The following is a 16,094-nucleotide window of genomic DNA, read 5'->3' as shown; positions in this document are numbered from 1 at the left end:
CGGGGTCACCGGCAGCTGACGCAGTTGGTTACCCCAGAAGGGCCCGGAAAGTAGGGCTCCCCCTCGCGCCCCAGCAGCCGCCTGCCCGGCCCGTCAGCAGGGGAGCAAGGCCTCATGCTGGAGGCTGAAGGCAGGGGGCCTGGGGCCACGCGAGACCCCATCGGCTTCACCTGGGAGAGGTGCGGACAGCTGCTCCCCGGATGAACGCAAACCCGCCGGGCCGGGCTGCACCGGGGCGGGAGTGTGCGGCACATAGTAGGTGCACAGGGCTGCGGGAGGCCGCCACAGTTGGACCCACTGCGTGCAGAACTTGGAAGTGGAGCTGCGAAGGACAGCCGCCCCCCCAGCAGGGTTGTGCGCTCTCCTCCAGGGCCGGCAAGGCTGGGGGTACAGCAAGGAGTCCGCAGGCGGTGGCCCAGAGGACGTTCTGTCCCTGGAGCTCCTATTCTGGCTCTCAGTTCAGTCCCAGCAGATGTAGGGTGGTGCCAGGGGCCCAGCATCATCTGCCGCAGGCGAGCTGGGAGTGGGGGCCTCCCCTAACCGGCCACGTACCCTGGGCCAGTCAGCCCCTTCTAGGGGTCTCAGTTACTTCGTCTGTGGAATGGAGAGAAGACAGGAAAAGGGAGCATTTGGGGTCTTTCTGCTTTCAGGACGTGGATCCTCCCAGCCCCTGGACAGAGTGGGAGGCCGAAGGGCGGGCTCGTGCCTGCCGCCCACCTGCTGACTCATTCAGCATCCGGTGCCGGTGAGGACACAGTGCCGGGTGGCGTGTGCACGTTGGTGGAGCGTCTGCCTTGTGAGAAGTGGGACCGATCGGTGAGGAGGGAGTTTCCAGTTTATACAAGGATTCACCTCCGAATCCCGGGAAGCCAGGCCTCCCTCCGGCCCCTCCATGCCGCTCAAGCAGTGACCGAACCCCAAAACCCCATATGAAACCCGTTTCCACCTCAGTGCTACGCAAGCATGAGCTTGAGCCCTTCTGGAAGCCCCACTGTGCGGGGGACCAAGGGCCAGGGGGTTGGACCCGAGCTAGGGCAGAAGGGAGTCCGGGGTCCGTGTCCCGTCCCAATGCGGGTTCTCCTGGAGGAAGCCGGGTGCCGCCCATTTCCAGATGAGCCCAGAGCAGGGGGTTCCTGGCCGCCCGCACTTGGGTTGAGAGACATGGGCTGCCATTGGCGGGAGCGGTCACCGCTCTGGATGGCGTTCTCACACGTAAGGAGTCCTTGGTGGCCCCTGCTAGCAGTGGAGACTCAGCGGGCCGTGCAGACCCAGAGGCTGGAGAGGAAGGCGGGGGTGCTGCTCCCCTAAATGAGCAGGCGGGGCACACAGGACCAGTCTTAAGGCTGGAGAGCCTGAGTGCCATTGGTAGGAGCAGAAGGGACGGCTCGGGGCCGCTGTTCTGCTCCATCCAAGGCAGGGAGGTGCTCCCGCCCAGATCTGGGGCCTCGTTCCCTGCAGAGGCGAGATTGGGGGGGTTGGTTAGGAAAGGAGGCTTCACCCTGACCCGGGGACCCATGAGGCCATGGGTGCGTGGAATCCAAAGCCGGTTGGCATTGAGGAGGAAGCCATAGAATTGTACCCGAACGGGCGGCCGTTGGGTGTGTGTCTTCTCTATGATATATTTTAAAGAGTTAGTTCTTGGCATAAGTTCAGTTGTTGACCTGGATTTCTGATCACGCTTCTATCGACCTTGGCCCTCCAGGGGCAGGAGGCAGCTGCAGCCGGACAGTGGGGAGCAGGGCAGGGGCCTGCAGAAATCCCACAGTGTTCCAAGGACGTCCCACCTGGACTGTGCCCGAGGCCGGTTCTGGAACATGACTGCAGTGTAATTACCGCGCAGCGTCCACCAGCCCGGATATCCCTGGGCCGCCAGCAAACCGAGGGTCCCTGCGGGCACGTCTGCCCAGCCACCCGGTCGCTCCAGCTGTGTCTGGAGCCCGCCCCTCAGCCTCACGGCACCAGAGTGGTGGCTTCGCCGTGGACGGTTCCCTGCGCAGGGAGACTCTGCCGGTTCCTGCGGGCCCTGGCGCCGAGGCTTCCCGGGACCCTGTGCTCCTGAAATGCCAGGCTTCCTTCTTTAGGGCTTGGCGTTACCCACGGTCATGGTGCACATGTGTTAGCAAGCAGTGTACCCGACGGCCGCCGCCTCCCCACCTGCCGCACTTCTGTTCTCGCGGTGGGGCCCCCCGCGGTGATGGCGGCAAGAAGCGAGAGCAGCACGATGTCCAGATGTATTGGTCAGGGTTCTCCTGGGTGTGTGTCTGTGTGTCTGTGTGTCTGTGTGTCTGTGTGTGTAGGCTGCTGCAAGCCCAGAGGATGGGGAGCCAGGAGCCCCCAGCAGCCCCCCAGTCGCTGGCTTGATGCCATGCAGCAGGTGGGTGGGAGGACAGGGCCCGTCCCCGGGCTCCAGGCTGCCCCTCTTTCTGACTGGGGAGGGCCCCGAGACCAGGCTGGGCTGGTGGACGTGGTGCAGTCATGAAGCTCCGGTTACATCCCAGACCCGGCCTCGGGCACAGCCCAGGTGGGATTTATGTTGTGGGAAGACCCCACATGCCCAGCAGCACAGGACCAGGGGCTGTGAAAAGGGGGTCCTTCAAGATCGGGGTGCGTCCCCCCGAGTGTGTCAGGGCACCGAGCAGCTTGGGGCCAGGCAGGCTGGCATGTAATAAGATGACCCACGACAGCCCGTGAAGGACCACCTTTCCCTGGAGAGAGGGCGCAGAACCGTCCAGGCGTCCCTGTGGGCCGCCCCATCCTGAGATGCAGAGTGGAACCCAGCCGTCTGACCAGGGAGGGCCCACTGGGACCATCCGCTCCCTCCTCCTGAGGGCTCAGCCTGCTGATGGAGTCCAGCATGGGGGGCTGTGGAGGGGGCCTGGGCCGGCTTCCCCTCTGCACGGTGAGGTCCCTGACAGGGCTGCCACAAGGTGGGTCCCTGCCTGTGCCAGCTCCCGACTGCTCAGCCGAGGGCTGATGCCCCCTGCCAGGGCCCCAGCAGGGTTTGGTCCTGGCCTTAGCTCTCCCCACCACCCCCCACCGCCCCTGCCCCATGTCCTTGTCCCTTCTGTTTGCTGGCTCCTCCAGGGAAGGGCCCACACGCGTACCTACCTGCTGACCCCAGAGTCACCGGACAGGAGCCAGGGCAGAGGGTCCCGTGGGGGTGGCGTGGGGGTGGGCAGTGGGAGAGACCAAGGTGGAGGGGTCTGGAGGAGAGTGTAGGCTTGCCCAAGCCCCCAGGGCTCCCCTGGGGTCAGCAGTGGCCCACCTCCCCCGGCCATGGGCGCCCCGCCGTCTGCAGCCCCAGGTTCCCAGGCTCGGGGACAGTGAGGCGCACGTGAGCTCTGGCTCACGGCAGCCCATGGCCCACTTTGTCCAGCTTTCTTGTCGGAGCTGCCCGCCCACACTCCAGGCTCCAGCCCTGCAATGAGGGAAGATGAGCAGTCTTGGCAGCAGACGGCGGTGTGCCCCACTTTGGCCACGTGCCCCCTGTGGCAGCCGCCTAACTGCTTGCCTGTCCATCCCGCTACCAGGGCAGCGGCGGCCTGTGGGGATGGCAGAGGCCCCCCAGGTGTGCTGAGGACTTCTAGACAGAGGCCAGTCCCCCCCCCCCCGGCAGGGGCGGTGAGAGCATCTCTCCTTGAAGGGGGCGTGAGGTCACTCTGGGGCCCAAGCCCACCTCCCTGCTTTAGATGTGGACACTGAGAGTGGGCCAGGGACCCCCGCAGGCCCAGGTCTCCTAGCTGGGTTCCCCCTCCCCACCACGCCCCTGCCCCAGAGAGCACCCCCCGCCAAGCTGCAGTCTGCATCTGAAAATCAGTCCCCTTTGCATCAGGACAGTGGGCAGGGTCAGGGAGGGACATGGTGGGGTCAGGCCTGCAGGGGACCACGTGGAGTCCTGCCAGGGGACCGGGGCCCCCTAGAACTGGGTGGGAACAGTATGCTCCAGGGAGTGCAAGTGGGTGGTGCCCAGACCGGCTGACCAGGGCACTCAGCATGCAGTTGGCCAGGTGTCGGTCAGGAGGCCCGGCCCTAACCCCCAGCCACATGACCCGCTGAGTCAGCCTGGGAACACCCAGGCCAGCAAGCCACTTCCTGCCCCCTCCCCAGGGCTCAGCCACACTCCGTGGCCATATCTGGGAAGTGTCTCGGGGCCGAGGGGCTTCTGCCACCTCCCCCCAGCCTGGCCCCTTCCCCTCCTTTCTGGCCCTGGGCTCAGCCCTCCAAAGTACAGAAGGGACTCAGGGCTTGAAGCAACAGCACCAGAGGGGGCCCGGGAATGGTTCACGCCACAGGGCCTTAGAGTAGCCATTTTCCCTCTGGCGACCTTGGTTTCTGCATCTTTAAAACAGGATGGTGAGATCTGCATCCCCCCCCTCTTCGGGTGCCATAAGCATCACATCCGGTGGCATCACACGTATGAAGGGGCCCAGGGGCGCCTTGAGGGTCATCAGCACCACAGAGGGACTGGAGACACCCCAGCTCCAAAGCCCCTTAGGGCCCGAACACCAGTCCAGACGCAGGATGGGCGTCAGGTGACCCTGGGGGACCAGCTCCCACACCCCAAAATGCAGTCCCGTGGGGGCTGCTCACGTTGCCCAGTTTGAGCCCAAGTGGTTGGCGCTGCCCGGGGACAAGGCCCCAGCACGCTTCTGGAACCTCCTGCTGGTGTGTGCTCTCAGGAAGGGCCGTCGGTGCTGGGCTGGACCATGCCATGGCTTCCCATCAGCAGGGTCCTCATGGTCACGAGCCTTGGGACTGCTGACCTCTCCATCGGCCGGGAGGTTGGAGAGCTAAATGGGTGGTCTGACGTTGCTTCATCCCTGAGCTTCTCTGTGATTTCGGGGCGTCTTCCCCACAGCCTCTTACAAGCCACTGGGCTCAGACAAAAGTGCAGGCATGGCCACGTTGGTGGTGGTGGTGGCCAGACCACGGGTGCCTGCTTCTTCCACTCCCACCAATGGTCCAGAGGAAACCTCCCTTTATAGATTGGTGCTCGGAGATACCCGCGGCTAGCGGAGGCCCCCGGCCGTCAGAGACGGGGCACTCCTCCCCAGCTCCACGTGCTCCCCACACCTCTGGGGCGTGGTGGGAGGAATGTGGTCAGAAGCGTCCCCCCACTTCTGGGCCTGCGAGGGGGATGGAAGTGAGTCCATTCTGTTGGATTCTGCCGGATTCCTGCTCAGTCCCAGCCCTTCCCACTGAGAGCCAAGGCCTGGTGAGTTTGGGCCCAGATAACCGGGCTGGGCGTCCCGCTTGGGGAGCCCTGATAGGCACCAGTGACCTTTCTTTGTAAGGATCCCATTATTCTGGCCCGAAGGTGGGCGTCTGGGCGGCAGTGGAGGGGACGGTGCTCAGAGGCAGGAAACTGCCTAGGAGGCAGCTTGCGGTGGGGGGCAGGGCACTGCGCCGGCTCCCGGGGGGTGGGGGCTGGGGTGGGCTCCGTGCCCGCTCCCCGGGCCTGCTGTCGGCCAGTCGGCCTCAGCTCAGCATCAGAGAGCCTGTCACCTGGCAGGTACCCAAACAAGTGTTTGAACTCAGGGACGCGAGGCTGGCCCGGGCCCGCTCTGGGCCAGCCCTGCGTGGGACCCATGGCCCGTGGATGCCGGGAGGGCTCTGGTGCCCCAGGTGGGAGACCAGAGAGAGCGCCCCTGAGCCCTTGGGCAGCTGGAGTCCAGGCCCGGGGAGCCTCCCAGCGGGCAGGGAGGGGCAGCTGCCCACCGTGGGTGCAGCCCCAGAGGGGGCTGGCTCAACTGCGGGGGGTTGGGGGGCGTCTGTTTCCTCATGGCTCCTTTCTTCAGCTCTCTCTCCCTCCCCTCGGGCTCCAGGGATGGGGGGGCTGCCCTCCCAGGGCCTGTGGGCCTTCAGCTTTCATCGTGAGGAGGCCCCACCTGCCCAGCATTGGGTTGATGGTCCCGGCAGCCTGGCAGCCTCCTGGTGCCAGGCCCCCACCTCCACCCTGCCTCCTGCTAGCGCCCAGAGCACAGGACTTGGTCCTCGGCTGCTCCGGGCTCTCTAGCGCTCACACCACACCTGGCTTGGTGGGCAGGCAGGAACAGGGCTACCTCTCCAGGGCTATGTTGGAAATCCACCCCAAACCGACCCTGACCACCACTCCAAGGATCCGCCCCGACCTGCAGAAAAGGAGGAATGAGGCCCAGGGGTGTTTGTTGTGTGGCTTTCATCCACCCCAGGGACCTCCGGGGTCCCCAAGTCCTGAGCCATTCTGCGAGCCCCTGCTCGGGGCGTGCATGGGGTAGACAGTGAGCAGGACAGACAGATGCCACCCCCTCTCCTAGAGTGTGTGTCCTATGGGGAAAGAGAGTTAGTGAGAAAGGAACACCAGGGAGAAGGTTCTGGAACTCCCAGTGCTATGTGGAGAATTTGCCTGTGTGAGATGTAAGGGGGGCCAACCCTCTGGGAAGTGACATTTAAGCTGAGTGTGGGAAGCACCCCACCAGGGAGAGATGTGGGCGAGGGCATTCCAGGGAAGACGTTCCAGAGCAGAGGCCCTCGGGCATGGGCTCTGCGTTTTCCAGGGACAGAAAGGGGCCCGTGTGGCCGGGAGAGTGAGTGGGAGGAGGGGCAGGGTCGTGGAGGGGCCGGAGGACAGGGGCGAGGGGGGCATTGAGTCTGGACCGGGTTCAGCCACTGGGGAGATGGGACCTGGATTTACTTTTGCTGTGGATGAAACGGCATCCGCTCCCCAGCACCTCGCTCCGGCCTGGACCACGGTGGAGAGAAAGCACCCAGTGTCCACCGCAGCCAGGGTGGGCAGCGGGAAGGCCAAGGGAGGTATGAATTCAGCAGAGCTGTGTAGACCCTGGAGCACTACTGAGTAAGAGTGCTGCCCTCCCTGTCTGAGCGGGTCACAGGAGGCTCGCGGGGGCCCAAGCACTGGTGTGGGGCGTCAGGACAGAGGAATGTGTGCTCGTGCACCCCTGCACTGCATTCGGATCAGAGAATATCCGCGCCAGTAGTTGGGCATTCGAATGTCACCTCTGATGGGTCTGGTTGTTGAGCTAACAGGGAGCAAGTGGGGAGGGAAGGAGGGGTAGCAGGCTGCTCAGCTGACTGGCTGGAAAGATCCATGGAGGAGGGAGGGAGGGAGGGAGGGATGAGAGGTTGGGTGGACAGATGGTGGATGGATGGATGGATAGATAGGCAAATGGGCAGATGGGTGGATGGATGGATGGGAGGAAGGGAGGGAAGAGAGAAGATGGTGTGGATGGGTAGGTGGATGGATGGGAGGGAGGGAGGGAAGGAGAATGGTGTAGATGGGGATGGATGGATAGATAGATAGGCAAATGGGCAGATGGGTGGATGGATGGATGGGAGGAAGGGAGGGAAGAGAGAAGATGGTGTGGATGGGTAGGTGGATGGATGGGAGAGAGGGAGGGAAGGAGGATGGTGTAGATGGGGATGGATGGATGGATTGTATATGGGCAAGTGAATGGATGGATAAATAGTTGAGTGGATGATGGGGAAGTTGGGTAGATGGATAGATAGGTAAGTGGGAGGATGGATAGGTAAGTGGATGGATGGTGGGAAGGGAAGGAGGGAGGATGGTGTAGATGGGTAGATGCATGGATGGATGGATAGGTGGAGGGGAGGGAGGGAAGGAAGGAGGATAGGGTACATGGGTGGATGGTGGAGCTCACAGACCAGAGTCCCATGGCCGCTAGCAGTGCTGGGAGAAGGCATGAGATAGGGTCTGAGAAGGCAGCCAGGATCCTCGTGCCCTCCCCACTCTGCCCTGGATGGAGCCGGCGCAGACGGGCCAGCTGGGGAGCCGAGCCAATCTCAGGCAATGTGGGCAAGACTTAACACCTAGGAGAGGCGAGGCTCCAGGTGAGGGAGGCCTGCCTGTGCCTTCAGCCCTCCTCGCTCTCCTGGGGGCCCCTCCAGGTCCAGTTCATGCCTGACTCACCTGGTAGGCTGCAGGTGTCCGCGGACGCTGACGAGCACGGCAGGGCCGCCCAGACGCCCGCCCTGCTGGCCTAGCAGCGGCTTTGCTGGAAGCCAGGCTGAGGCCGTGGGAGTGCTGGCTGGGAGCCAGGCTCTGCAGTCGGTCCCAGGTGGCTCAAGCACGGGCATTGCCGCTCAGTGGCTGCATGACCATGGGCCAGAATCCCAACCTCTCTGAAACCAGTTTCCCCATCGGTAAAAGGTAACAAGCTTAGCCAGGTGACCAGGTTAGGAAGGGAGGGGCTGGAGGGGCTGGGAGCCCCTCACTCTGACCCCAGGCAGGGGGCACAGAGGAGGGTCTGGGGTGGCCACGAAGGCCCCGGGGGGCCCCCGTGCCCACCCCGAAGCCCCGCCCAGTCCTACTCTCCCACCCCGTCACAGCCAGAAAGGCTCCGTGTGTCTCAGCCCCGCCCTGAAGGGCCCAGGGCCTTGGGAAGAAATGGGGCCTTTGTCCTGGGCTTGGCGGGAAGCCATGGGCCCACGCAGGGAGGCGCCCCACAGCCCCAGACCCGGAGGAGAGATGGCTCCGTGGGCCTTTCCGGAGCGGGTCCTAGGGAGTGGACAGAGCATAGGACTAGGAGCCCAAGTCCCTGTCTGCCACCACCCCCAGGCTGTGACCACGGGGAAAGGCCTTCAGCTCCCCGAGCCTCAATTTCCTCATCTATAACATGGGCTGACGGCTCTGGGGACTTACGTCACCGGTCACCTGCTTGCACCAGGCCTGGGGGGGACCGGGCTGCGAGGGGGCAGGGATCCAGGAGGAGGCCCAGGCCCGCTCGTGAGTGGTGGGCTGTTTCGGGCTAGGCCTGGGGCAGGAAGGAAGCCCATTCAGGAGTGCCCAGGGCTCAGGCAGAGTGTGAATCGGGGCACACCTGGCTTTAAGCACACCTGTGTCTCTCTCCGAGTGAAGCTGTTGGGGCGCCAGCAGCAGAGACCTCCGAGGAGGAGCCGAAGCAGACGGAGGACAGACCGAGGGGGTGCGGGGGGCAGGGTCTCAGGGCAGCGGGGTCTGGTCCCAGGCCAGCTGCCCCTGGTGCCCTGGGCACCGTCCACTCTCTCTAGGCAGCTCTCGGCCACCCCCACCACCCCCCCCGTGTGTGTCAGCGGCCATCTCCCCACCTAGAGCTCTGTCACCAGGGAGGGAAGTTCTGGTGGCCTGGCATGGGTCAGTGGCACGTCTCAGGTCCACGTGGCCGTGGCCGGGGTCGATAGAGCCAATTTAGTGCTGGGCCTGGGGGCGGGGTGTTTCCAGAGAGAGGTGCCTGCCACACCCATGAGGGGCTACACTTGGACAGGGCTGTTCTGGGCCGAGCTTCCGACACGGGCTCGGGCGCAGTCCTCCCTCGAGGGCTCTGGGAAGCCCGGGCATGGCCTTCCTTGTGCTGACCGCCCCCCCGCTGGTCTGCAGGCCCCCCAGGCCCTTGTCTGTTTCTGAGACGTCCCAAGTGAGGGCTTGACTATAAGATGGGGTGACCCCTGCCACTGACCCCTGACCTGTGAAGTGCCTCTTGCCAGGGTGGGTGGGAGGCTGCCCGCCGGCCCCTAGGGCCGCCCCTGCTCTCCACGTAGGTGTGACCGCGTCTCTTCTTTCCTTCCAGAAGCCTCCCAGCACCCAGGCCATGAAGGAGGAGGCCTTTCTCCGCCGCCGCTTCTCACTGTGTCCGCCTTCCTCCACCCCCCAGAAAGTCGACCCCCGGAAACTCAGCCGGAACCTGCTCTTCGGTGGAGAGAATGAGCTCTACCCCCTCAGCCCAGGTCAGCGCCGGCACGGGCTGGGGCGGCCGCCGGGGCCTGGGTCCCCCCGGCTCTGTGACCTCAGGCAGGTCCCTTCCCCTCTCTGTGCTGTCCTGGCTAGGCGGGCGACAGCCTTGCTCAGCTAACCGCCGCCCAGGTGCTGGTACTGTACAGAATGAACAAAGGGCTAGCAGGGTACTGAAGCCCTGGGACCCGTGGGGCCAGGTGACAGCCTTTTGGCCGTGGAGGTCAACAGGGGGCTCCCTCGCCCGGGCTCTGGGGGCAGCTGGTCGTTGGAGAGGCAGTGTGGTGGGGCAGTCCCAAACCTAGCCTCTCAGGGCAGGCAGCCTGAGTCCCAGCCCCAGTTCTGCTGGCTGGGTGACCCTGGGCCAGGGGCAGGACCTCTTCGGGCTCGGCGGTTTCCTCATCTGTAAAATGGGGATATTAGTACCTCCTCCTAGCTGCAGAGGAGTCCCGGGCTCTGACAGGGAACAGTCCAGACGGGGGCTCTCATGCCTCTGGTGGATGAAGCACTGAGCCCACAGGGCACAGGGTCCCCTGCACAGGGTGCCTTCCCGGTTCCAGGTGCGCCCTGCGCCGTCACCTAATTCCTCACCGGCCGCCCAGCAGAGTCTAAGCTGAGCGCTCCCTGCGTGTCTGTGACTCCTGCCCCCAGAGCGGCCTGCCTTTCCTCCCGTCCTGGGAGACCTCGCCTCCTCCAGCCCGCCTGCCCCTCGCCCGCTGCCTGCCTTGGGAAGGAGGACAGAGATGCCCGAGCCCTTCCCGGCTGCAGCGTCCGTCCTGACCCTGGAGACCCCGGGAGAGCCTCAGACCAACACACTGTCAGGACTTGGGGGGCTTCTGGGGACCTCCCACCCAAAATCTCACAAGCAGATATGGAAACAGGCCACATGGCATGTGCCTCGTCAGGTGACATGGGCCAGGGGCACGGGACGCCTGGGGAAATACATCCGACCTCCGTCTCTGCTGCCGCGTCCTCTCAGGAGCAGGGGGAGGGAAAGGACAGTCCCAGTGGGCGGCCAGCCTCAGGAGTATTTGGTCCCCAGGGCGGCTGGCCCATGCAGTGCAGGACACAGCAGGCAGGGACCTGCTCCAGGAGGAGAAGAGTGTCAGGTCCTGGGGGCAGGGGTGAGGAGGGGGGTGTGGACGGAGGAGATGAACCGGTGCCCGCCTCCGACTGCCATGGGCCCCCGGTCCTCCCAGGCCAGCAGGCAGCACCCACACGGAGGTGACAGCTGCAGGACAAGCCCCCCAAGACAGGGGCCTGGAGGGAGGGGCGCCCTGGAAGTGCAGAAAGCCCCCTGCTCACCCCCAAGCCCGGGCGTTGGGTATCGGGGCACAGGGAGCTTTGCGGATGCAGAAGCGGAGGCAGCAAGGAGGCCTCCCCGGCTGGGGCAGGAAGGCCGTGGCCCCTGGAGTGGCCACTGTTCCAGGGCCTTTCCTGCCCCAGGGGAACCTGGGTCCCTGAGGACAGAACCATTTCCTCAGGCTGGCTTCTCTGCAGAGCACGGCGCTCCGTCCCCAGCCCCCAGCCCCCAGCCCCTTCCCAGGGCTCCGGGGAGTGGGTGTGCAGAGCCCCCGCCAGGGCTGGCTCTGTGGGCGCCTGTCCTCACCGCCCCGCCAGGATGGTTCCCCGCCTTCCCAGTGCGGGGACCCAGCAGTAAGCTGTAAGGTCTGAGCCCATCCCTCGTCCCCCTGCCTGTAAACCCGAGCTTTGGAAACCCTCTTCAAAACAGATGGAGCTAGGGAAGGGTGACTGTTTCCCAGATTGAATCCAGACGCCTGCCAGGTCGGGGAGCAGGGACCGTGTCCAGCTACCTCCCTCCGAGAGCCCAGCTCCAGAGGGTCAGGGCGAGAGGGAAGGCCAGCCGTGGTCCAGGCACCCTGAACCCGCCATGTGCCTCGGAACCTGGACATCGCATTCTTCCTCTGAAAGGGGGGTGCCTGGCCTTATGGGACCCCAAAGACATGCTGCACCAGTGCCCCAGGTGCCTGGGCTCCTCCTACAGGTCGTGGGAGCTGGGCCTCCACTCCTGGGTCCCTCCCTGCAGGGACCCTGGCTGGTGTTGTTAGATCTCTCGGCTGGCTTCCTGCCCTGCCCAGGAGGCCCGTGTCTCACTCGGGGCGGCCAGCCGGAGGGACTGGCCCTCCTGCCGTGCCCTGGTCCCCACTCTGGCCCCTCTCTTGCAGGGAAGGACATGGAGCCCAATGGCCCATCGCTGCCAAGGGATGAAGGGCCCCCGACCCCAGGCTCTGCCACAAAGGGGCCACCGGTAAGAGCCTGGCCATGGGAGGACTCGGACAGGGAGTCTGCCCAGGGGACAATGGAAAGTAGCTTGTGGGGAGGAACAGGGGCACCGGGCCTAGCCTGCCACCCCCAGCCCGCATGTGCCAGGAGGGGCAGCTCTGAACCCCGCATCTGGGGAGGCTGGGATGATGGACAGAGTCACAAACAGTGCTTGTTAGCTGGTTTATTGGAGCCCCCTTCTTGGCATAACACAGTCCAGGGAGGCTGGGCACTGGAGAAGGGCTGTGGGCTGCCCAGTGGCATTTAGGGACAGAAAACAGTGTAAGAGGAGGCCTTGGAGTCCTTCTGTTGTAGGGAAACCACCGAGGGATGAGCCTTCCCTCCCTCTGCCTTTGCCTTGCTGTTCCCTCCACCAGGTACGTCCCTCTGCAGAGGGGTGCTGAGTTCTGGAAATGCACGCACACCCCCCCCCACCCCCTGCGCGCCTCCCAGGCCAGCCCCTCTTGGCTCCGGCCCGGCTGTGCCCCTCCAGGCAGAACCTGGGTCCAGGGAGCGTGCCGAGGCCCCGGGCACCGCCTGCAGGGTTTTAGGCACACACTTCTGTCCCCCAGAGGGTCTCAGGCCAGGGCAGCCGTGGCCCCACATGCTGACGGAGGTTGGTGGCTCTGGGTTCTGGCGATGGGGCTGGGGAGCAGTGCAGACAGACCCCAGGCTCACCCCTGCCCAGCCACCTGCCGCCCCCCGTGGGATCCCGAGCGACTGCCTCACTCCTCTGGGACCTCATGCCTTCGTCCATCAAAGGAGGGCTTGCTGTGGTTCTCATGGTCTGTCCCATGTCTGCCTCAGGTGGAGAAGAAACCAAACCTTTGGTGGGTACCCCCCACTCCGGAGCCTGCATTTCCCTTTTCCCTTCCTGGGCCCCAGGGCTTCCAACTGCTGCAGGAGCAACCAGGGCATATTTATTTACTGACTTATTTTTATTTAATTAATTTTTTTTTCTTTTTTTCATTGCAGTAAAATAGACATGCCCCAAATTTACCGACCTATCCATCTCTAAGCGCACAGCTCAGGGGCCTTCAGCACATTCCCACTCTTGCGCAGCTGTACCCCGTCCATGACCAGAACATTCTATCTCCCCAAACAAAATTCCGTCTCATGAGACACCGACCCCCATCCCTCCCCCAGCCCCGGCTCCCACCATCCACTCTCCGTCCCCCTGAGTCACCGACCCCCATCCCTCCCCTAGCTCCGGTGCCCACCGTCCACTCTCCGTCCCCCTGAGTCACCGACCCCCATCCCTCCCCTAGCTCCGGTGCCCACCGTCCACTCTCCGTCCCCCTGAGTCACCGACCCCCATCCCTCCCCCAGCCCCAGCGCTCACCGTCCACTCTCTGTCTCCCTGAGTCACCGACACCCATCCCTCCCCCGGCGCCCACTGTCCACTCTCTGTCCCCCTGAGTCACCGACCCCCATCCCTCCCCTGGCACCCACCGTCCACTCTCTGTTCCCTGTGAATCTGGAGACTAAGGACCTCATGTGGGGGGAATCCTGCAGTATCTGTCCTTTCATGACTGGCTTATTTCACTCAGCATGACATCCCCCAGGTCCATCCACGCTGTGGCAGGTGTCAGCGTGTCCTGCCTTTTTTAAGACTGAGGAATATTCATTGCCTGGATGGACCACATTTTGTTGATCCATTCATCCGTCAGTTGGCACTTGGGTTACTTATTTTTTCAAGATACAAGCTTCTGGCATAAAAACACCGAAAACATAGTTGTGTCCTTCTACAACCCAATATAACATACAAACACCATCACAAACATGTGACTTGGTTCGAACTTCAGATCCCATCCATTTGGTAATTAGGTCTGAGCGGCGCCTGAGCCGCACGCAGGGCCGTGGGTGCAGGGGGAGGGCGTGAGGAGAGCGCGGTGTCCTGGGGGGGGGGGAGACCGCACCAGACAAAACGAGTTAAACCTGCAACACGTCAGAGCCCGGGGGCAGGGGGAGAAAGCTCCATACACCCCCAGATTCCTAAGGGCGACTTGGGGCTGCTTTGAGAGACCCAGCTTGGGAAAAGACACAAGCTAATAGAGATGCTGTATTTTTTGTGAGGTGAAATTCAGATATTCTAAAACCAGCCATTTTAAGTGCCCAGTTCGAGGGCATTCAGTGCGTTTGCTATGCCGTGCAACCACCACCTCTGTCTAGTTCCAGAACATTCCCGTCCCCCAGCCCAAAACCCCGTCAGAGCCTTCCCCGCCCCCTTACCAGCCCCGCGGCCCTGACACCACCTCCTGTGTCCGTGGACTTACCAGTTCAGCACATTTCGTGGCGATGGAATCATGCACCGTGTTCTGAGATTCACGCGTGTCGTGGCATGTGGCCGTGCCCCGCTCCTGTTTAGGGCTGAGTCATATCCCAGGTGTGGACGGCCCACCCCTGGCTGGTCCATTCACCCACTGGTGGGCATCTGGGCTGTCTTCGTTCTTCAGCTCCGGTGACCGTGTTGGAGCCCCTAAGAGCGGGATTGCGGGCCAGGTGGTCGCTCCGGGGTCACGTGGAATTCTCAAGCATTCTGTATTTAACTTCTTGAGGAGCTGCCAGACTCCCCTCCACAGCGTCTGCACCGTTTTACGACCCCACCGGCAACAAGGGAGGGCTCCCCTTTCTCACAACCGCACCACACTTAGATTCTCTGGGTTTTTCCTTAATCGCTGTTGTAGTGGTCCCAGTGGGTATGCGGTGGTGTCTTTCTGTGGTTCTGATTTGCGTGTCCCTAATGACTGATGATCTGTGCGAGAGCTTCTCGACCATCGTAGGACTCCTTTGGAGAAATGTCTGTTCAGGTCCTTTGCCCATCTTTGAATCATGTTGTTTGTCCTTGTTGTTGGGTTGTAAGAGCTCTTTATATATGCTAGACACCAGATCCTTGTCAGGTGTGTGATTGCAAATGCGGCTCCTGTTCTGTAGGTCGTCCTAAACGGCTTCTTGAAGTCACTTTCAGAGGTTGCACGTTTGTGGTCAGACACTGGGGGTCCTGGCTCTGAGCCGTGCTTCTCGAGCGTGAGTGCACTGTGTTATCCCGCTGTGTCTTGATGTGCAGCAGCGTGCAGGAGGGCGCAGAGGGGCTCAGGGCTGGGCAGGGTCCCGGGGTGCCCCTGAGGACAGAAGAGCTGGCGGGCAGGGCTGCAGTGACTGGAGCCCGAGTGGCCTTGCGGGACTGAGACCCACGGGGATGCAGGGCACAGACGCTCCATCCCGCCTCCAGGCCCCTAGGTCCCCAGGCCCCAAGCACACCTGGAAGAGAGCTGGGCCTCAGGTTCACTCACTCACTCATTCACTCATTCATTCATGCAAGATGCTTACCAGGCTCCCCGCTCCCATGCCTGGGGAGTGCCGGGATGTCCCTGCCCCTGGCGGGCGTTGTAGACGACAAGCAGCCCGGTCCGCGTGGCTGTCATCTCAGGAGGTGCTGGGCGGCCAAGGGCAGGTGTACGTCCTCAGGTCTGAGGCCAGCAGGGCGGGGGGGTGTCTTCCCCCTGGGGAGTGGCTGGGTGGGGCCTGAGGAGGGAGCAGGGTCTTCCCCGCAACAGGGAAGAGCATTCCAGGCTGGGGGCACAGCCTGTGTGAAGGGGGCTGGGGCGCTCCCCAGGAGGACCGCTGGGAGCACCTTTATGGGTCAGCCCCGGCCCCCAGAGACCTGCCACCGGACAGCATCTGGCCTACACTTCTGCTTCAGCTCCAAGACTGCTTCTAGAGCAGAGTCCCCACCGCACCCCCATCCCTCCTGCGGTCAGTCCCAGCTCGGCGCCTCGTGAGCTGTGTGACCCCGGGCAAGTTCTGAGCCTCTCTGAGCCACAGTCTCCTCATCTGCGGGACGTGGAGGATGAGTGAGCCCCGGCTGTGGCAGCTCTGGGATTCGTGGGTGGCCTGCTTTCCACACCCAGTGCCCGACGCCGTGCCTGGCACACGGCGCTGTGGGGATGACCAGCCTGCTGGACGATGCAAGTCCCAGCCCTGCCGCTTCCTGGCTCGCAGCCTAGGGGAGCTGCTTACCCTCTCTCGTGGGCCTCAGTTTCCCAGTCGGTCAAATGGGACAATGACTGGGCCCATGCCTCCTGCA

The 16,094-nt window shown here is 63.5% G+C and overlaps 1 protein-coding gene across 7 annotated transcripts in view; it reads left to right on the top strand.

Moving 5' to 3' along the window:
• The window catches only part of OSBPL5 (oxysterol binding protein like 5), a 75,400-nt gene that overhangs the window by 41,538 nt on the left and 17,768 nt on the right, over window positions 1–16,094 (top strand). For 6 of the 7 annotated variants that reach the window (XM_078057630.1, XM_078057631.1, XM_078057633.1 and 3 more), the window contains exons 2-3: window positions 9,564–9,720; window positions 11,911–11,993. In XM_078057630.1, the coding sequence (XP_077913756.1) occupies window positions 9,564–9,720; window positions 11,911–11,993 (240 nt within the window). Of the gene's footprint in view, window positions 1–673; window positions 817–9,563; window positions 9,721–11,910; window positions 11,994–16,094 lie in introns of those variants that run through there. The other variant, XM_078057634.1, reaches the window with a different exon arrangement.

The sequence above is a fragment of the Halichoerus grypus genome, chromosome 11 (genome assembly GCF_964656455.1).
Source record: "Halichoerus grypus chromosome 11, mHalGry1.hap1.1, whole genome shotgun sequence".
Lineage (NCBI taxonomy): Eukaryota > Metazoa > Chordata > Mammalia > Carnivora > Phocidae > Halichoerus > Halichoerus grypus.
Note: the sequence above shows the minus strand (reverse complement) of the source record. Positions and strands in the feature narration are given on the sequence as shown.